The following is a 21,606-nucleotide window of genomic DNA, read 5'->3' as shown; positions in this document are numbered from 1 at the left end:
GAAACTTTAGAATTTTTCTCTCAGAAATTGCTGGCAAATTTCACAACTAATTTTATAGAATTAAATGTGACATTTTGGAGTAGAATGGCTGAAATTGAATTTTCTTGTAAAACATACTCCAATCATTTTAGCTTTATTTCAAATCATATTTCCAATTCATGTTTTAATGCTATTAGTTTTAGTGCATGAGACTAGGGATAGATAGAGGTCTTGAACTAGTCATTGAATTATTTATAGTAAATAAATGGCCTCGTTCCCTTGCAGGAAGTGTTTAAGGAGCGGATTGGCTACACTCACCTGTATGAGGTGTTGGTGTCACTGGGTCAACCGTCCAGACACCTGCTGAAGGAACTCATGAACATGGTGAGTCCCACACTTCCTGTTTCCTGTCAGGCACATGATGTTATCCTCCCCATTTTTTCAAGTCAATGCGCCTTTTTGTTCTATATCGCTTCATGCAATATACATCAAAACGCCTTCAAAGTTAAAAACAAAACAGTAAAAAAAATTAATAAAAAACTTTAAAAGTGCATCATATATGTATGGAAGCCCATTTCTGCTACTTTTTATCTCGCAATTCTGACCTTTTTCTCAGAAATGTGTAATATGAACTCACAATTGTGAGTTGTAAAGTCAGAACTGTGAGATATGCATATCCTGGGAGTTCATATCCTGCAATTCTGACTTTCCTGCAATTGCAATTTTATAGTTTATCACACAATTCTGACTTAAGAACTCACAATTGTGAGATTATATCACAATTTGCATGACATGGTTATATTTCACAATTCCCCCAAAAAGTCAGAATTGTGAATTTATACGAAGCAATTTTGAGATGTAAAAAAAAAAAAAAAGAAGTGCAGTTTCAGTGGCAGAAACAGGCTTCCATAAATATGAGACAAATTCAAATTCTTCTCTAAAAAGTGTCATTACTCATCTCAAGTCAGTTGAATTCAGTAACTGTTGTTGTTTGGTGCAGCTATGAAGAAGACAATCAGGATGCTTACACTTGGTATTCCATCTGTCTTGAGTGATCTGATCCAGATTTGAACTCACTTTCTGTTTTTTCATGGCTGTCTTCCTGCAGGCTGTTGAGGGTGAGCATTCGTCCGTGGGTCTCCTGGGCATCAGTAATGTGGAGCCTCTCCTGCTCCTGATCCAGTGGCTTCCAGAGCTGGACTCTGCCGAGCTGCAGATCTTCACTGCCGACTGGCTCCGGCGCATCTGCGGTCTGAACCGGCGCACGCGAGCCACCTGTGTCAACTCCTGCATGACTCTGGTGGTGCTGTCGGCTCTGGAGAGACACGAGCGGCTGCACCGGGCCTGTGCTGAGAGTCTGGTGGGCCTGTTGGGATCTTTAGGCAGCCAGTCGCTGAGTTCCTCTGAGCTCCAGAATCTGCTGAGACTCCTGCGTCAGGACGAGCCGGGCGGCGCTCACCCGTATGTGGGACCGGTACTGCGGGCGCTCCTGGGGATGCTGCGCAAACAGGGCATGGAGAGCGCCATGCAGTACTTTGATCTGTCACCACCCATGGCTGGCATCGCCGTGCCGACCATCCTCCGCTGGCCAGGCTCCGCCTTCAGCTTCTTTGCTTGGCTCTCATTGGACCAAGATCAGCTGGGCCCGCCCAGTAAAGGAGAGAAGAGGAAGCAGCTGTATAGGTGAGATTGGTGTGTTGGTGATTTTTGGTGGGTAAAAAAAGAAGGAAAAAAAATACATTTTTCAGACTTTTGTTCAATTTTATTAGTATTTATTTTAATTAAAAAATATATATATATATTTTGATTATATACACCACCGCAAGTAAAAAAATGTTTTTAAGAAGTGTCTTGTGCTCACCAAGGCTATATTTATTCATATGTTTTTTTTTAAATCAGTAGAAACCATAATGAAAAAAGTTTGAAAAAACTGTATTCTCTGTGTATATTTTAATATATAATCTATTCCTGTGATCAAAGCTGAGTTTTCAGCATCATTCCTCCGGTCTTCAGTGTCACATGATCTTCTGAAATCATTCTGATATGCTGATCTGCTGCTGAAAAATTATTATTATCATGAGGATAAAAAAAACTTTTTTTGAAAACTTAAACCATAATACACATAAATACAATATCTAATGAATAGAAAGTTTAAAAATATTCTATTTATTAATTTAAAATAGAAATATTGTCTTTACCATCACTGTTGATCAGTTGTAATGTAGCCTTTCTGAATAAAAGTATCAATTTATTGTCAGTTTTGAATGATAGTATTTTAGCACCAAGATATGTTTGTTTTTTTAGTTATTTTTTTTCTTTCTTTAATTTTTAACTCTTTTTTTTTTTAAGTACAATTTAGAAACAGTTATACAATACAATCATTACAAATATTTTCAAAATATTGTATAATATATTTTATATATAAAGAATAGGAGTGAATTTTTAAAAGGACAAGTTTGTGTATTTTGTGTGCCCTACTTTTTATTAATTTGTCTGTTTGCGTATTCGGCACTTTGTGTATTTAGCTGTTGCATTACATGTTGCTGTTTTTTATTTTTTTTCTAGCTTCTTAATTTTTTGTTTTATGCTTTTAGTTATTTTTTTTTAAATTTTTGTTTAAAATTTGCAGTCTCCAGTGTGTGTGTGTGTCCCTTTTAATTGTAGTATATTATTTATTTGCACTATGATGGCTATGTGGACTGCTTTATTATGTGGTATGTTTTTGTGTAGTTTTTTCACCCCGGGCGGCACCGGGTTCGAGGCCTTCATCAGTTCAGCCGGAGTGCTTGTGGTTGCGGTGTGCACTAAGAAAGAATACGTCACCGTCATGCTGCCTGACTACTGCTTCTGTGATTCGCTCTGGGTGAGTCACATGACCAAAGAAGAGTCATACTTGTATTTGTATTTATTTACCATGGGTTAACTGATGTCTGGTTTGTGCTTGACCTTTAGCACAGTATTGGTGTGGTTCACGTGCCGGGGAAGAGGCCGTTCGGCCAGAGTCTGGTCTACATCTTTGTGGATGGACAGCAGAAACTATCAGCACCTTTAAAGTACCCGACCATGACTGAGGTATTTGAAAACCTCCCAAATCTCCCTGTGTCAGTCCGATCAAGTCTTTTATTGTGTGTATCTCTCTCTCAGGCCTTCACGTCGTGCTGTATCGGTTCAGCGGGTCACCGCACCACGACGCCTCCTCCCTCTCAGATCCCAGATCCTCCGTTTTCTGGAGGCAATTCCTCCGGACGCTCATCTTTTGGCGCTATCCTCCCGGGCTGGGGCGGGCTGCTAGGGACCAAACCTGAGTCTGTCACCAAACTGATTTCGGCGGGGACTCAGGACAGTGAGTGGGGCAGTCCAACCTCACTGCAAGGGCAGCTGGGAAGCGTCATGGTCTTCCACGAGCCCCTTCAAGCCAGTCACGTCAAAGCCCTCTGTAGCACAGGGCCAAACTGTATTTCTCCCTTTAAAAGTCAAGAGGCTGAACTCGGAGATCTGGCGCCCAAACTTCTGCTACACTATTCTCCAAAGGTGAGCTGCCTTTATAGGTCAGTCTAAATTAGAGCTGAGCTATATAAAATCATGCACAGGGATAATATGTTATATTTAACTAAATGGGTTTTATATATTTTTATCTCAACGTTCTTTTGACATCTTATCTCATGTCCCTGCTGTCTTGTTTAATTACTTAGTTTATTAAATTTTTGAAACTTGACACCACAACTGAGTGATAAATCAACATATGAATAATATTTTTTAATTAATATTAAATAGTTTGTGACTATTTCAGATTCTTTTGCCTTGTTTATAGTTCTACATGTAATAATTCAGATGTTTATGTTGGATTTTCATGTCTGAAGATCAAAATTCTGGGAAAATTCAGCTTTGATCACAGGAATAAATGACATTTTAAAAAAATCTATTAAAACAGAAAATAATTATTTTTAGTTGTAATAATTTTTCACAATATTTTCGATCAAGTACATTTAGCCTTGGTGGGTGGAAGAGACACAAGTGGCCAAAATTAAAAATAAACACACTGATTACTGTCCTTTTGCATGTACAGGCATGTAGGAACCCAATTTGTCTGGATTTGTCCCCTAATATGCTCCACGGTCGCCTGACAGGAAATAAAGTGGTCAACTGGGATATCAAAGTGTGTATCCTTCATCTGTTTCTGCTCTGACTGTTGTAATCTGTCCAAGTGTGTCTTCAGTTCTTCTTCTTCTCCTGTTGACAAGCTCTCTCTTATTGTAGGACATGATCAACTGTGTTGGAGGGCTTCCTGTGTTGCTCCCAGTCTTGGAACAGTTGACTTTGTTAACCCCTGATGTAGATCACGTGGACCCCTCGGGGTCAGAGTTCATCACCCCTGACTCAGCCACACCCGCTGATGGAGACTGGGTCATACTGCCCTCAAACAGAGCGTCAGGTGAGCACACGCTCCTGATAAGTTACTAAAACTATAAAAAAAAATTAATTGATAGAAATAATGCCAAAATAGAATATAAATATTATATAAAAACACTTAAAAAATTAAAAACGAAAATTATGAATACAAATGAGAAAATCTTTTTTTTTTTTTTTTTTTTAAATGTAATTAAATTTAATTAAGTTTCATTACTAAAGTTACTAAAACAACAAAAGTGAAAAAAGGGAAAATATAAAAAGTAAAAGATCTTTTGCATCTCACCTGCTCCTTTTCTGCAATTATGATTCAATTTATGACTGTAAAAATAGTTTGCATGATCAGAAATAAAGCTAAAAAAAAAAAAAAAAAGATTATATATATTAAATGTCAAGCTCAAAAAAAAAGTAGTATATATTACAATTATTACTTTATAAAGTAAAACTGAAATAAATATAATTACAGTAGAAACAGTAAAGAAGTAAATAGTCAAAAAAGACAAAAGCACATAAAATTAATATTAAAAATCAAAATAAAAAAGTAATAGCTAATTAAAAATATGAATAAATAGTATATAACTAATGCTACAATAACAGTGTTATTTGCTTGCTGTGTGACTGATCTTTTGCATCTTAAAGATGTCACTGCCTGCCTCTTTAGGTCTTAATAATCTTGTGATATGATGTTTGTGAACATTTATTAATCAGAGGCCAGATTGGAGAAGAATCTGGTGGCGACGTTCTTGCTGGTGATCAAGCACTTCCTGCAGAGGCATCCCATAAACCAGGAAACCCTTCTGCACTCCCACGCTGTGGCCACGCTAGGAGCTCTGCTGCAGAAGGTACCATAGATCTCTTTCCTTTGGTTCCTCAGTCCTTCACTGTGTATGTCTTCATTCGCTGTCGGTGTGTGTGTGTGTGTGTACGCAGCTGCCGGCGTTCCTGGTGGACGTGAGCGTGCTGGTGGCGGTTCAGCTGTTGATCGAGCAGATGACGCATGAGAAGAACTCACAGCTCCTGCAGCAGCTCCACACACACCTGCTCTTCAACTTCAGCATCTGGAACCAAGGAGATTTCCCGCTGCGCATCGGTGTGTGTGTGTGTTAGGGAGATTTATTCATGCTGCATTTATGTGTTTAAACAAGCAAATGGTTTTGTTCATGCATGCTTTTGTTACACAAACTGATTGTCATTATTTTTGTTAAATATTTTAATGATTTATGATTGTAGAGAAAAATCCCATTCATTTTATACATAGCAAAAACAATTTATAATAAAAATTATTATATTATTTTTTGGTTGTCAAATAAATAAGCATATTTGTTTTTTATTGGTGCATATAAAAAATTATTTATTAATTTACTTTACGGTTTTATTAATTTACATTTTAAAACACACTGAGTAGTGTTTTATGCATTATTTATATGTAAATGCCTTTTTTATTATTTCTGTAATGTATAGTTTCATTTTTTTTTTATTGTAAAAAATCAATTAAATTAAGGTTTTAATTGTCTATTAATTTGTCCATGCAATAATTTTATTTAGCTTTTTCATTTTAATGTTTTAATGAATTACTAAATTGATTACTCGTAATTGATAAATAAATTACATTATTATAAAATAATAATATATTCTTCTGTAGAAGCATCAAATTATTGTGATTTTAATTTATATTAAATATTATATATATTATTTTTTAAATCATGTTTAAATCTTTGGACTAAACACAATCTGGAAGACGGATTTCCCTATGAAGAAAATGCAAGGGAAGATCCTTCCAGAGGTCTCTGTTCACTCTGATCTTGATGTGTTTTTCACGGTGAAGGTCACATCCAGTACATGTCCACCGTCATCAAAGACAGCAGGAAGCAGTTCAGGAAGAAATATGGAGTGCAGTTCCTGCTGGACACAGTTCGGCTTTATTATGGGTGAGACTACATCTCCCACAATCCCTTTATCTCCTCACAGCTGTTCTCCATCCAGTCAGTCTCCATCAGATCTGTTCTCTCTTTCCTTTCTAGTTCTGGAAGTAAAGATGCGGATCTGAGCGAAGACGACATCAAGACAATCAGAGCTTCTCTCTGCGGCCTCCTGAAGTATTACATCAGCAAGGGAACCACCCAAGAAGAGATCCAGAGCATTCTGGGATACATCGCTGCCATTGGAGACGAGGAGCAGGTGAGAAGAGGAAGATGCAGTTTCTCAGAATTCACTGCTGGGAATTTCCAGCTTCATTCCTCCAATCTTCAGTGTCACATGATCTTCAGAAATCATTCTAATATGATAATTATTATTATCAATGTTGAAAACATTGCTGCTTCATTGATAAACCTTGATACAGTTTTAAGGTTTGTTTGATTGACATGTATCAGAAACAAAATATTAAGTAACATTAAATGAAAGATCACCGTCCCTTTCGGGCCGCACTTTTTTATTTATTACTAAAAAGAGTGTACTTTATCATCACAACTGCAGTGCATAGTTTATTATTTACAACTATTTACAAAGTTAGCAAGGTATTCATTAATTTAAGTTTAAATTAAGCTGCAAGACTAAATTTCAGGGAATTTTTCTGTATTTTCACGAGTTGGTTTACCAATTTTTTATTTTCCTTGAGCATTATTTTAGCTTTAATATTCAATTGAAGATATTCTAGTAAAATAACTCTAAGCTGCTGTATTATAAAATTACAAATTAAAATATCTTATGTAATTAATATTGCATTTAAATTTATATTTCAAAAATGTTTCAACAGAAATATTTAAGCATTTAAGGTTTCCTTAAAAAAAAAAAAAAAAAAAAAAAAAAAATTTTGACTGACTCTGAACAACAAGTTGGTACGTTTTTTTTTTTTTTTACCTGCCATTTTTCACATTCTGTGTGGTGATAAGGTAACGTCTAACTCTTTGTCTGTGTGTGTGTGTGTGTGTGTGTGTGTGTGTGAGAGAGAGACTAGGAAAGAAGCACTCTCCTTTATTGTTATTGATTTGCCCTTTCTAATCAGTAGCAAACATCCTCTGACCTTCTCCATTTAATTATTCCTAAACCTCAGTGCGCTTAACCGCAAACTGGATTTACTGCCCTGCCAATTCATTCAATCGCAGTCTCTTCCGGTTTCTCCTGCTCTTATCACTTATTAGCAATAAACATTAACGAAGCATGGAGTTGACGTGTGTGTGTGTGCTGTTGCAGCTGTGTGGGATCCTGGAGCTGCTGCTGACTCTGTTGCAGACCAGCGCGGCGCGGGACCAGCTCTTCCTGCTGCTGTTTGAACCAGGAGCGGTCGACTCCTGCTACGCTCTGCTGCTCAACAACAAACACTCAGACCACCTCCGAGAGCTCGTCTTCAAGGTGCACTTCATGCTCTGAGCAGCTTCTGTCAGTTAGAGATCTCAACTTTAAGGAATCGTTTGCATAAAAATGAGAATTTGCTGAAAACGTCCTCACCCTCAGAGTTTATTTCAACATGCTCACCAGTGGATGCTCTGCAGTGAATGGGTGCCGTCAGAATGAGAGTCCAAACAGTAGATAAAAACCACAATAATCCACACCAGTCCATCAGTTAACATCTTGTGAAGTGAAAAGCTGCAATTTTTCGTAAGAAATAATACACCACTAAGTTGTTTTTAACTTTAAGCCAGCTTAAATATCTATAATATTGCTTTCTCCAGTGAAAGAATGGTCTTGTCTGAATCAGGAGAGAAATATGCACCAATCAAGCACCGTTTACAACAAAAGAAAGTCCAAAGCAAATATTGTTATGTGTTATAATCAGCTGCTTTGACACCTTAGCAACTACACTGCAGCAGTAAATGTAAAACTGACTTATTATTCATTCTAATCATTTGAAATATATCACAATATAATATTCATATTAGAATTCTAATTAACTATTAATATGATTTATGTGATGCCTTTTGCATTATAAAATATATGCTAATGGCTGTGCTGAATTCATATGAATCTTTGTCAGATGCATGTGTTATTAGTCTGAATGTTGTTGTGTGTGTTTGTGCAGCTGTTCGAGCAGATGCTGAAGTGTGACCGTGTGTATGAGAAGAGCAAGCAGAGACTGCGCTTGAGGGACGTGGGATACTCAGGCCTCAGTCTGCTGTTCTCTGACCTGCACCTCACCTCCACCCTCATCAAGTGCCTCCTTCACCAAGTGCTGTCTACTGGTCAGTGTGTGTGTGTGTGTGTGTGTGTGTGTCTGTCTGTCTGTCTGTGTGTGTGTGTGTCTGTTTGTGTGTGTGTATAATATAAAAAATTGTAATAATTGCTATTATTACTCTCTATGTCTCTTTTGCTAGCTCTGTATAATCAGAGTTTAATTTCAGTGTCATTAAGATACTAGTTTTTATTAAATATAGTTTGTATTAGTATTTTGAATTGGTTTTTATTCCTATGTAATTTGTGTATTTTTGGTATTTTTATGTAGTTTTCATTCATTTTATTTCAGTTTCAGGTATTTTAGTACATCAGTAAAAAATGTGGCCTTGGAAATTTATATTAATTCTAAATAATTCGTTTTTTTTTATATATATATATTAATATTATTATATATATTATTATTATTATTATTTTTTTTTTTTTTTAGGTAACAATTTTTTGGTTTTGTTTTAATTAAGCATATCCCGTATGAGGCCGCACTGAATTTGTGATGTGAAACCCTCCTTGTTTAATCTCTTTGTCCCCTAGATACTGTTATAAACTATAAAGATCTGATGGATGTGGTTCTGCTGACCCATAAGGCCGGCCCCAGCGTTCGCCTGACTGTATGCAAGAGGGTGAGAGCACTTATCACGTGAATACACCACAGTTATCAGTGCTAAAATCTTTGTAAAACATATATTTTAAGGAATAGCTCAGAAAAGAAGAGTGTCACTCAAAACAAGCAAGTTATTTTTTTTTTCTGTGGAGCACAAGAAGAGTTTGTGTGAAGAAAAAAAAAATATTTTAAATATTTTGCATACATGAGACATAGTTTTCAATTTTGGTTGAACTTTCTCTTTAACTAATATAAATAAATAGTGTTTGCAAAAAAAAACAACCTTAACTGTGCACTAAATGAAATGCTGTCCAGTCATGTTTCCAGCCTACAGTATACATCCCTCTGTTGTTTCCTGCAGGTGTATGCACTGCTGCAGTCTCAGCAGGACGCAGCGCTGCAGATCTCCAGGCAGACGTGTTGGCAGGGCACTTTAATGAGTCTGTTTGTCCGGAGCCCCGGGAGCGACGGAGGTTCTGGTTCAGGCCGAGGTGACGCCAGCAGCCTGGGGAGTTTGGAGCTTAGTCGCAGCAGCGGAGGAAACCGTCTTGAGCCTCCTCTTGAGCGCAGGTCTCTGGGAGACAGGCTTGAGGAGCGAGACAGCGCCTCAGACAGCAGGTCCATAGACAGCCTGGACAACGGAGAGCTGATGTCCCTCTCTGAAACACCAGGGGATGCACCCACACCCAAAACCTGGGGCGGGAAAACTGGGGTCTTGACTTTGGACCTGTCCCAGCTGCATCTGTTTGATCACGGGGACAGCGGCAGTCAGACTCCGGGCAGCATGCAGAGCACACCGTCTCCTCTGGAGAACACAAAGCCCTTCCCAGGAGCTTCCTCTCTGAACGATGACAGCTTCCTGTTTAGTGACAATGTGTCCCTGGGAGAGTCTTTTAACAGTGAGGTGAGACTGATGTGCGTTACTGCTTGGTGTCATACTATTTATTTTAACAAGAAGTATCTGATAAATAGTACTGTTGGTGATTGTATGAAGTGACTCTAAAATATAATTTATAGATGAGCCACATATAAATGCACTGTAAAATACTTATTATATGACACCGCACACATTCAATATTAATGTGACTTTTTAAAGCCACTTTTTAAAGCCACTTTTTAATTACTCGCAAGAATAGTTGTGTATTTTGATTTATTATATGAATTAACTCCATATTTTTTATTTAAAAAATTGTGTTAAATATTGTTTATCAAATATTGATGTGTTATATTGTTTACTGTTTATTGTTTTATAAAAGCTTTATTAAAAAACACAGATTTTGTGGTAAAAAACAAAACAAAACATTGTTTTAGCAAACAAAAGCAATAGCAATTATAATTACACTACTCTTTAAAATGAATATGTATATTTGGCAAGAAAGCATTACATTGATCTAAAGTGGCAGTAAGGAAATTTATAATGTTACAAAATATTTGTTTCTAATAAATGCTGTTCTGTTGAACTTTGTATTCATCTAAGAATTCCTGAAATAATAGTATCACTGTTTCCACAAAAATATTAAGTCTTTCAACATTGATAATCATTTCACAGTAGTATTGCTTTTACTGTATTTTGATCGAATCAGTGCAACCCTTGCTGAGCGTATCAGACTTTTATTTAAAAAAGAAACATTAAAAAATATTTCCATCACAGAACTGTTGAAAGGTAGTGGCATAGAATATACTAGTTTATATTTTACTAATATATTTATAATTGTGTCCCATGCAAGTAGGTATAATAAACTGTTTAGTTTCCACCAAAACACCATGGGTTTTAAATATAATATTTTGTATATTTTATAGTTTATATATTACTAATAGTTTTAAGTTTCCTCAAAAATACTATTATTATCCAGAGCCGATGTCTGTTCATTTGCAGTCAGTGATTGGTTGATGTAAGCCTCTGTCTTGTCGCCCAGCGTGCGGAGGAGGAGTTGTCCCGTCTGCTGTTGGAGATGGTGTTGTGTGTCATGTGGAGAGGGGTGGAGGGGTCAGATGACGCCGCCTGGCTGGAGAGGGGGCAGGTGTTCTCCGCTCTCACCAAACTGGGCACTGCCAACGAGCTGCTGCTGCCCGTCGACCACATCAAACTCAGGTCAGACTACATCCACCCTGTGCTTTCTTTGGAACTGCTGCTCAATGCTTGTGATGCACCAAAATACATTATTCTCAGTCAAGAGCTTAATTTTCAGTTTAATATGTTTGCATTCAGAATCGATTTGAACAGTTTAGTTGTTCACGCATCTTCTCATGTCTTTCTCTCCAGCCTGATGGAGAGGATGCTGGAATTGGCCGTAACGGACAACCGAGAGGCGACGACGGCCACGCTGCCGCAGCACACGGAGAACGCGGTGCGTCTTCTGCATGTGGTGCAGGACTTCCTGCAGGCCGAGGGGCTGGTGAATCCCGCTCTGTGGACTGAGAAGGTTCTGGAAGAGATGGTGACTCTGATGGACGGGCTGATGGTGTGGTACGCCTCTGGGACGCAGTGGCTCCAGCTGTCTCAGGTGGGACTACGGCTGCTGTTTGGGTTCATGGCACAGGAAGACCCACAGGTGAGAGGTCATAAAGTCATCATATGAGACCCTGGACCACAAAACAAGTCATAAGGGTCTTCTTTGAACTTCTTTCAAATTGAGATTTTTACATCACCTTTAAAGATGTCCAAGTGAAGATCTTAGCAATGCATATTACGTTTTTATATATTAACGGTAGGAGATTTACAAAATATCTTTCCTAAAAAATTATCTTTGCTTAATATCCAATGATTTTTGGCATGAAAGAAAAATCTATAATTTTGAACCATACAATGTATTATTGTTTGCGATTGCTACAAATATACCTGTGCTATTTATAACTGGTTTTGTGGTCCAGGGTCACAAATTATGTTTTAGCAAGGATGCATTACATTTATCAAAAGTGACAGCAAAGTAATTTACATGGTACAACTGTTTTCTATTTTAAATGAATGCTGCTCTTTGTTCATCAGAGACTCTTGAATCTTGTGGTTTCCACAAAGAAATTAAGTCATAACTGTTTTCGACTTTTATAATAATCAGAAATGTTTCTCGAGCAGCAAATCTCGAGCAGCATATTAAAATATTTTCTGAAGGATCACGTGACACTAAAATTCAATTTTGCATTACAGGACTAAATTGCATTTTATAAATATATTCAAATGGAAAGTATTACAGTGTTACTGTTTCACTAGAAAACTGTACTTTATTTTTTAATCAAATAAAGGCGAGCGTTCTTTCAAAACACTAAGAAAACCTTACCAAGCCCAAACTTTTGAACTAATAATCATAAACGTACTCAGATCTTCAGTTCATTCACATGGGTCCTCATCCTGGCAGGTGTGTGCCATGGCTACGGCCAAACTGAATGGCATCCTGCAGACGAAGACGGTGGACTCTCAGGACGAGGCCTGTTATCTTCTGGGCCGTGTGGAGGGGATCCTCAGGCGCTCCGTGAGCGAGGAGCGGACAGGGGAGACCTACTCGTTTTTAGTGCCTCTCCTCCGTACCCTCCTGTCTAAAGTCCACAAGCTCCTGTACATGGAGCTGCACCTCCCCTCGCTCCCCGACTCCAACGGGAGCCCATCCTTCTTCGAGGACTTCCAGCTGTACTGCAGCTCTCCGGAGTGGAGGGTCTATTTGGATAAATATGTAAGACCTGTATTAATACACTAGTTGTGATATTGAGCTGGGTGATGTCTCATGTATGTTCTATTTTTAATATGTTTAACTATTAATACATTGCAGTAGTTGCTTGGCTTCTACTCTTCTACTCTTGCACCCTGTAGTTAATAAATCTGAGTTTTGTGCATCTGTTTTATAAGATTATACCCTACATGAAGCAATATGAGCTGGAGACGTTCAGTCAGGGTCATGAGAACATGGCTCTCTACTGGAAGGACTGTTATGAGGCGTTCATGCTCAAACTGCACCGCAGGGAGCGAGAGAGAGGAGAGAGCAAGACACGCTTTCAGGTGCAAAAACATCTACACTTTTTACACACTTTTTTTGAAAGTAATTGATCTGTTGAACTTTGTATTCATCCAGGAATCCTAAAAGATATGTATGGATTCTCGTTTTTTTTTTTACAAAAATATGAAGCTGCACAACATTTTCAACATTGATAATAATCAGAAATGTTTGTTGAGCAGCAAATCAGAATATTAGAATGATTTCTGAAGATCATGTGACACTGAAGACTGGAGGAATGATGCAAAAAAAATCAGCTTTGATCATAGAAATAAATCATATTTTGAAATATGTTCAAATAGAAAATAGCCATTTTAAATTGTAAAAATATCTCACAATATTACAGTTCTTACTGTATTTTTATCAAAACTTTTCTAAACTTATTTTCAAAAGATTCCGAATCGCAGTGTTCAAATTTAATGTAGAATTTACAAACAGTTTTCGTTTCCCTCAACCCCCCCAGGAGCAGTTTGTGGAACCGTTCAGTCGCCGGGGGCGTCAGGAGAACCTGAGGTACAACAGCATGCTGAAACAGATCCACACGCAGAACAGCGCCATCCTCAGGCAGTGGAGAGCGGCGCGCAGAGGACTCTTCTGTGAGAGAGGACCCTGGGTGGACAAGTGAGTGTCCTTTCTGTCTGTAAAGGTCACTGAGATCAGGAGTGGATACTGTTTGTATCACATCGACTTTAAGCAGTAAATCACATATAATACAGCGCTAATTAATGTGCTCTGTTTGTGTTTGCAGGCAGCAGAAGGACGTACACTGGAAGCTCTCTAGCGCTGAGAACTACTCTCGTATGAGACTCAAACTGGTGCGGAATTACAACTTTGATCCCCACAGAGAAGCCAGTGCCTTGAGAGACAACCTAGGCAAGATATACACACTTATAAACGGTTACTTGTAACATTTATAAATCTTGTGGTGGGCATTTTAGGAAGTAAGTGGTTTTGTGTGTGTGTTGCTTCAGGTGTGCAGCACCAGCAGGTAAACGCCGAGTCGCTGTTGTTAGAGGCGGTCAAACAGGTGAAGGTCAGTGATCTGGAGGATGACATCCTGGAGCTCCTGGAGGAGGATCCTGCTTCGGCCAATCAGTGAGTCTCAGTTTGGACGGACGGGAGCAGTAACCAATCACTGGTGCTGAATACAGAAACACACTTTTACTTAATAACTGGATGTGTAATGGCCTTGAATAATGCTCTTTTATCCTAAAGATTAGATTTTAGTTCAAAGATTTGATAATTGTTTTTTATTTAATAATTTGAGCCTCTAATTTTTCATTGCATATAAAAATGGGTTAGTTTGTTTCTTGCATTATCAATTTCCATGTTCAGTACTTTTAAAGAGTATTGGGTCAGTAAGATTTAAAAAAAATTTTTTTTGAATGAAGTCTCTTGCATTTATTTGATCAAAAGTACATTAAAAACCAGTAATATTGTGAAATATTATTGCAATTGAAAGCAACCGTTTTCTATGTGAATATATTTTAAAATCTAATGTATTCCTGTAATCCAAGCTGAATATTTAACATCATTCCTCCAGTCTTCAGTGTCACATGATCTTTCAGAAATCATTTAATATTCTGATTTGATGCTCAAGTAACATTTCTGATTATTATCAATATTGAAAAATTGTGCTGCTTAATATTTTTTTTAAGGATATTTCAGTTAATAGAATGTTCAGAAGAGCATTTATTTTAAATATTATTTTTGTAAAATTATAAATCTCTTTACTGCCATATGCATCTTCACTGAATAAAAGTATTAATTTCTTTTTTTTTTTTTTTAAAGGGCTGATTCAGAAGAGGCGGGTCAGAAGGAGAAGCTGGTGATCTCTGAGGACTGTGAGCTGGTCACGGTGGTGGACGTCTATCCGGGTCGTCTGGAGCTCACCACACAACACATATACTTCTACGACAGCAGCGCAGAGAAAGAGGAAGGTGAGGAGAAGCTGGTGCAGTGAAATTCAGCAGTGTGTGGTCATGCGTATGAGGACAGAGATGATGCTGATCTTCCTTTTCAGGTGTAGGTCAGGACTTCAAATGGCCTCTGTCTCAGATCAGAGAGATTCACCTGCGCAGGTACAACCTCCGGCGCTCGGCTCTGGAGATCTTCCTCATCGACCAGACCAACTACTTCCTGAACTTCAAGAAGGAGGTCAGGAATCTTACAGCATCTTTCTCCTCTTCTTTTTCTCTTTCCCTACATGAACGTAATGCTTCATGCAAACTCTTCAAACTGCTTCATAATGAGCTGATATTTGTTTCTCATAATGAGTCTCATTCACTAATAATTGAAGGAATTCATACAATTGCATGCTTTGGCAACTAGCTGAAATAAAATACATTTATTTATTGTTTTAGATAATTTTTAGTAGCAAAAATAGTTTTGTGCTTTGTCAACTACTGTATGATAACCCTGGATTTCACACAGATATTTGTGCGGTTGTTATTTTTGAACTCCCTCCTCCTTCTGTTCAGTCTCTTATGATTGGTTGTTTCTGTTTGATTGACAGGTGCGTAATAAAGTGTACAGCCGGATGCTGCTGCTGCTGCGCTCTCTCTCTCTTCATGTCACTCACTCGCCGCAGGAGCTGCTGGAAGCCTCTGGACTCACACAGGTCACTGCACACACACGAAGCATCTCGGTTTCATCCAGTACATCACTGAAGGTTCAGAGCTGACTCTTCTTTCCCTCTCTCATCAGAAATGGGTGAACAGGGAGATCTCAAACTTTGACTACCTGATGCAGTTGAACACTATAGCAGGACGGACGTATAATGATCTGTCTCAGTATCCTGTGGTGAGTGCCCCTTCCACAGCCGCTCTGAGCTCTGTTTGAATGTGGAGCACATTAGCGCTCATTCACTTCCTGAATCATCATACTCTATGTGACCCTATCTGCTGATTCTAGTTCCCCTGGATCCTCTCGGATTATACGTCTGAGGAGCTGGATCTGTCCGATCCGCGGGTGTTCAGAGATCTCTCCAAACCTGTGGCCGTGCTGAACGAGAGGAACGCCAAAGCCGTCAGAGAGAAGTGCGTTCCTGTCTCGTTCTGGTTCTCTCAGTCATTTTAGTTTAGAAAAAAGTTTTAGTTAACTATAACAACACCTAGGCAACATTTTTAGTCATCTGAAGGATTTACCAAATAGTAGGCAGTGAGATTTCAGTTTTATAAAATACCTTGCATAGGCTAAATATGGTAGCATTCACCCGTCACACATAACACCATCCCAGAATGCATTGTGATGAACATGAAGAGTTTTGTACATGATAAGCAAACTTTGTGTGTTTCATTAACCTCTGATTAAAATACATACACAAACATATATATATATATATATATATATATATTGCCCATTTTTAATGATTGTAGTTTTAAACCTGGAATACTGGTCTTGTGTGGTGTTCTCTGTCACTTATGACGTTCCACTTTGAGGTGTTCCCTTAGAAAGTAGCTTCCTGTTTAACAGTGAAGCAGTTCACTATATAATTGAATTCATGTCAGCAGTGAATGCAGCTGATTGTAAGTGATGTTTATTCTGCAGATATGAGAGTTTTGAAGACCCCACGGGCACCATAGACCGTTTCCACTACGGCACGCACTACTCGAACGCCGCTGGAGTCATGCATTACCTCATTCGAGTCGAACCCTTCACATCCCTGCACATCCAGCTGCAGAGCGGCAGGTAATGCTCGTCTGGCTTTGTCTTTTTGCCTCAAAATTCGGTTTCACTGTCTTTCCTCCCTTTCTTTTGTCCTTTTTTTTATCAACAGACTCAATTGTTCTCAAAAATGATTCACTCAATATTTTTGCATGCTTTGAAAAGAAAAAGTTACTGAAGTGAAATTCATATAATGGCCAGGATTATTACAGTCTGTCCCTTAGAATTAAACAGCCTGCTTTTGCTAACGTACCTTTACAGATTCTTCAAAACAATGGTATATTTTACGATTGGCTTTTGACTGATAGATATTTCAACAAAGGCAATGGAGCTTTTTCACATTTCCGGGTTTCTCAGCAGCGGAAGTCCTCATAGTTGGGTCATTGAGACGTGAATTGGAGTACCAGTACCACAAATATATTTGTTGCATTCCCATTTGTTCAAAATAGCAAAAGAAAGACTCCACAACAGTATTTTTATGACTTTCAATAAAAGGAAAAAAATTGAGAGAGACTGATATGGCAGTCAAATTTACTCTCCCTTCCATAGATAAGAAAACACCCACGCATTTGTGCAAACTATTTTTTTTATGCAAATGTAATATAATACAAAGAACATACATAAAAAAAATAGAAAAAAAAATCTTTTGAGGATTTATGATGCTGATGACCGTTAAACGTCTCAACACAGTCTTGTGAAAAGGTTCCATCGTATCTGAATATACTTAGGGTTGCCATGTCCTCATAAAGCCTGTTTTATTATACATTATGAATAAAGTTGGTCTGTCTGTGTGTGGCAGGTTTGACTGTGCCGACCGTCAGTTTCACTCTATTCCTGCTACCTGGCAAACCCTCATGGACAATCCCAACGACGTCAAAGAGCTCATCCCAGAATTCTTCTACTTCCCAGAGTTCTTGGAGAACCAGGACGGTGAGTAAATCAAAGATTAGTTGAGCTAGTATTGCAAGTTTTAAAAACTGGGTTCAACTTTTGTGTTGTGGAAACATCTATTGTAGCTATTCAGAGACTAAAAAATATAAAATATGTGAGAAATTGAATCATTTCAATCAATTTCTATTGTGTTAGGGGTCAATTTTACCCACATATTTTATGTTTAAAATGAGCGGGACAGATTCTTTTTTTCCCTCTCTCTCTCTTTGGTTTAGACTACTTGTAATGACTATTTGTGCACAAAAGTGCAAATAAACACATGCATGTATAAATATTATCTAACATTATTTGTGCTTAGAGTAAGTAGTATTTATTGCTATTTGTCAATTGCTCTGCTTTTTGTAATCTGGTTCTCAAACCCATACATAATTTAGGGTTCACATAATCCATAAACATTCTGTGAGTTTTTTAGCAAATTAAATCTGAATTGTCCTTTGGTAAATCTGAACAAAAGTTGTCTTTGGAGTAAACTCAAAAGTTTTTCATATTTCTCATGTATTTCATATTTTAGTCTTTACCAAGCTAAACATTTTCCTCACCTGATTCTTTGCTGTTTTTCAAAGTGTTGATTTCTGGCAGATTGCATAGAAACCAAAGGGGGGAGTCAGTATGTCCCACACAAAAGTTGTCGACCTTAAATGGGCAATATTCACCAAATATAAAGTAGAAATAAATAGCTTAGCCACTGTTTCAAAGTCAGATTTCATTCAATGCAGAAAAAAACAATTACACTTTTAGTTTAAAAACTTAATTTTAACCAACAAAGTGTAACATTCCCTTCCACTCAGACTCCTTTGTATTGCATCATCTCGTTCTCTCTCTCACTGTTGTAGGATTTGACCTGGGTCGCTTACAGATCTCTAAAGAGAGGGTAAATGATGTCATCCTGCCTAAATGGGCCAAATCCCCCGAGGATTTCATCTACAAGCACCGCAAAGCCCTGGTGAGCCCATTTCTGATGACCTCATCACTGAGCTCAATACAGAGCCTCCAGGGAGGGATGTGTAATTGAATACGGCCCGTTCTCAGTATCTGTTTCTGTTCTTCTTCTCAATTCCTTTGCCACTTCTGTCCTATTAAAGCCTGAAGCAGTGAGAAATGGCTCTGTGAAAGGTTACAAAACTAGAACAACACTTCGATAGATTCCTCTCATAATGACTGATGGCCTCAGGTCTATCCGAAGAGAAATGCAGGTTTGGAAGCATACCGTGTGACCGTTTTATTGATGAAGATGATATTTGTCTGTGCTCAGGAATCCGAGTATGTGTCGGCCCACCTGCATGAATGGATCGATCTGATCTTCGGCTATAAACAGAGGGGCCCGGCTGCAGTGGAGGCCCTTAATGTCTTCTACTACTGCACATATGAAGGTAGTCATGATGTGGCTACCATATTTCAGACATTAATTAATAATTAAACTGTGTTTTCATTGTAAAGTGATTAATGAAAATATAAAAAATAAAGCGTAACATTTGTATAAATAAAATAATAATGCTACAATGAATTGTTTTAAGCGGTGAATGCATTCGTACATATGCATTCATGCAGTTTCTCAATTCATGCAATTTCTCTCTTTGTTCTCCCATAATGAAAATTTCATCTCAAATCAGTATTTTGTCACCCTGTTGGAGTTTATTTAGACTCCACATTATAACTTGTGTCCATCTAGTTTTTGATGTAGACATTCAAATACAGCAAAATCAAAATGTCTGTGGTTGTTTCAGGGGCTGTTGATCTGGATGCCATCACAGATGAGAAAGAGAGGAAGGCTCTAGAAGGCATGATCAGTAATTTTGGACAGACGCCGTGCCAGTTACTGAAGGTACGGCACTCTAATGCTTCTCCACACAAACAGACAGTGTTAGAAGAAGCTTCAATGGAGATCAAGTATTTGTTGTTTGATAAGATGGTGTGTGTGTGTGTGTGTGTGTGTGTGTGTTAATGTGTTTTAGGAGCCCCATCCTGTGCGTCTCTCTCTGGAGGAGCTGGAGAAGAGGAGAACCCGTCTGGACTCCGGTCCTCTCAACATATTCGAGCACCTCACTGAGCTCAAGTCCTTCTTCATTGAGGTGACTGAATTAGCAGTGCTTCGTGTGTTTGTCCAGATGTTGTTCTGTGGACTGATGGAGTTTCGTCTGTGTTTTAGGGCATCAGTGATAATGTGCCACTGGTTAAAGCTGTTGTCCCTAAGAACCAATCCCATTCTTTCATCTCACAGGGGAGTCCAGATACTCTGGTAAGTCTGGGCTTGATTAGCTATATATATATATATATATATATATACCAGATAAATAAAATAATTTTGACTCAAATAATGTTATGATCACCCTAACAGAGTTTATCTTTTATGACTTAATAATTAATGCATTACAAATACACATGCCATTCCAGATTGTCTTTAATGCCCTCATAAATAATGTGTTTTTGGGTTATCAAGGTAACTCTGAGCCAGAACTGCTTGATGGGAACTCACGGCTGGCTGCCCTACGACAAAAACATATCCAACTACTTCACCTTCATCAAAGACCCCACCGTGGCTGGTGTAAAGTGAGTCTCTCTGACGGTTAACATCCTCACGTCCCGTTTGTTCTGTAGCTGCCCTGAACTTTCTTGAAAATAACCAACACATCAGCAAGCTCTCTCTCTCTTTCTCTCATTCTCTCTCTCTATCTCTCTCTGTCTCTCTCTCTCTCTCTCTCTAGGACTCAGAGGTTTCTAGCTGGGCCGTTCTCTCCAGGGGTTGAAGTCACTGCTCAGCTGTTTGTTGTGTCTCATGACGGGAAGTTGCTCTTCAGTGGAGGCCACTGGGACAACAGTCTGAGAGTGACGTCTCTCGTCAAGGGCAGAACAGTGGGGCAGCACATCCGACACATGGGTAATGGAAACTTGACTTTCCTCTGCTGTTTTTCCCCTTCATTCTTTCTCTTGAATAGGCACATCCAGCTTGTACGGTATGTTCTAACTTTAACCTTGAATTGTAGGAAAGAGATCTGCTAACTCTGTAAATGTGTGTCTGTGTGTGTCTATATTTTTCCGTCCCGGCAGACATGGTAACGTGCCTGGCCACAGATCACTTTGGGATCCACCTGATCTCTGGCTCTAGAGACACCACCTGTATGGTGTGGCAGGTGCTTCAGCAGGTATGTTCTGATCTCTTGGAAAAGCCACATGATCAGTCGTCTTCAGATGACTTCCTATAGAAGCTTCTTTCCTAAATATGAAGTATTTTAATGTCTAAATCATGTGTTTATTGGGTATATAATGAAACACTACTGTTCAAATGTGATGTTAAAGATACTGTAAAAAATTTTTTGTGTATTTTGCAATGATATCAAAACAACAGTTTTTTATTTTATTTTGATCAATACTGTATTTTCAGCATCATTTCTCCAGTCATCAGGGTCACATGATCTTCAGAAATCATTCTGATATGCTGATTTGCTGATTATAATCAATGTTTAAAATAGTTCTGCTGCTTTATATTTTTGTAGACTCTATAGTTTTTCAGGATTCTTTGAATAAAATTTTTTCATTTATATGAAATGTTTTTGACCAATGTAATCCATTTAATGAAAAAAAAAAACCTTACTGACTCCAAAGTTTCTGTTTGTATCTTCAATGACTCATTCGTTTGAATAAAGAATAAAATAAAATATATAAAGATAGAGATTGCATTAATTTGTTCTTTTTTGTTAAAATAGCATAATTAATTTAACATATGGATGAATTTTAAATAATAGTTTGATTGGATGTTTCTTATAATAAGCTGGGAATTTTACAAGAAATATTTCAGAAGTTTCTTCCTTAATTTATCATTCTTGGGAATTTAGTTTTAATTGGTAATATTTTTTT

At 38.0% G+C, this 21,606-nt stretch overlaps 2 protein-coding genes across 6 annotated transcripts in view; one reads left to right on the top strand and one right to left on the bottom strand.

Annotated features, from left to right (window-relative positions):
• The window catches only part of LOC127959601 (protein unc-50 homolog), a 922,469-nt gene that overhangs the window by 136,478 nt on the left and 764,385 nt on the right, over positions 1–21,606 (bottom strand). The window lies entirely within an intron of this gene.
• The window catches only part of nbeal1 (neurobeachin-like 1), a 50,579-nt gene that overhangs the window by 22,223 nt on the left and 6,750 nt on the right, over positions 1–21,606 (top strand). For all 4 annotated transcript variants that reach the window (XM_052558853.1, XM_052558852.1, XM_052558851.1 and 1 more), the window contains 37 exons: positions 265–363; positions 1,088–1,662; positions 2,710–2,842; positions 2,932–3,051; positions 3,124–3,510; positions 4,046–4,135; positions 4,237–4,411; positions 5,095–5,228; positions 5,317–5,476; positions 6,212–6,314; positions 6,408–6,564; positions 7,579–7,737; positions 8,405–8,564; positions 9,085–9,173; positions 9,516–10,058; positions 11,071–11,246; positions 11,418–11,706; positions 12,508–12,819; positions 12,993–13,142; positions 13,601–13,758; positions 13,886–14,010; positions 14,109–14,232; positions 14,929–15,077; positions 15,161–15,294; positions 15,653–15,757; positions 15,844–15,939; positions 16,051–16,175; positions 16,687–16,827; positions 17,603–17,733; positions 18,588–18,697; positions 19,007–19,124; positions 19,479–19,576; positions 19,707–19,823; positions 19,901–19,990; positions 20,192–20,301; positions 20,457–20,629; positions 20,800–20,894. In XM_052558853.1, the coding sequence (XP_052414813.1) occupies positions 265–363; positions 1,088–1,662; positions 2,710–2,842; positions 2,932–3,051; positions 3,124–3,510; positions 4,046–4,135; positions 4,237–4,411; positions 5,095–5,228; positions 5,317–5,476; positions 6,212–6,314; positions 6,408–6,564; positions 7,579–7,737; positions 8,405–8,564; positions 9,085–9,173; positions 9,516–10,058; positions 11,071–11,246; positions 11,418–11,706; positions 12,508–12,819; positions 12,993–13,142; positions 13,601–13,758; positions 13,886–14,010; positions 14,109–14,232; positions 14,929–15,077; positions 15,161–15,294; positions 15,653–15,757; positions 15,844–15,939; positions 16,051–16,175; positions 16,687–16,827; positions 17,603–17,733; positions 18,588–18,697; positions 19,007–19,124; positions 19,479–19,576; positions 19,707–19,823; positions 19,901–19,990; positions 20,192–20,301; positions 20,457–20,629; positions 20,800–20,894 (6,210 nt within the window). The remainder of the gene's footprint in view (positions 1–264; positions 364–1,087; positions 1,663–2,709; positions 2,843–2,931; positions 3,052–3,123; positions 3,511–4,045; positions 4,136–4,236; positions 4,412–5,094; positions 5,229–5,316; positions 5,477–6,211; positions 6,315–6,407; positions 6,565–7,578; positions 7,738–8,404; positions 8,565–9,084; positions 9,174–9,515; positions 10,059–11,070; positions 11,247–11,417; positions 11,707–12,507; positions 12,820–12,992; positions 13,143–13,600; positions 13,759–13,885; positions 14,011–14,108; positions 14,233–14,928; positions 15,078–15,160; positions 15,295–15,652; positions 15,758–15,843; positions 15,940–16,050; positions 16,176–16,686; positions 16,828–17,602; positions 17,734–18,587; positions 18,698–19,006; positions 19,125–19,478; positions 19,577–19,706; positions 19,824–19,900; positions 19,991–20,191; positions 20,302–20,456; positions 20,630–20,799; positions 20,895–21,606) is intronic.

The sequence above is a fragment of the Carassius gibelio genome, chromosome B6, assembly GCF_023724105.1.
Source record: "Carassius gibelio isolate Cgi1373 ecotype wild population from Czech Republic chromosome B6, carGib1.2-hapl.c, whole genome shotgun sequence".
Taxonomy (NCBI): domain Eukaryota; kingdom Metazoa; phylum Chordata; class Actinopteri; order Cypriniformes; family Cyprinidae; genus Carassius; species Carassius gibelio.
Note: the sequence above shows the minus strand (reverse complement) of the source record. Positions and strands in the feature narration are given on the sequence as shown.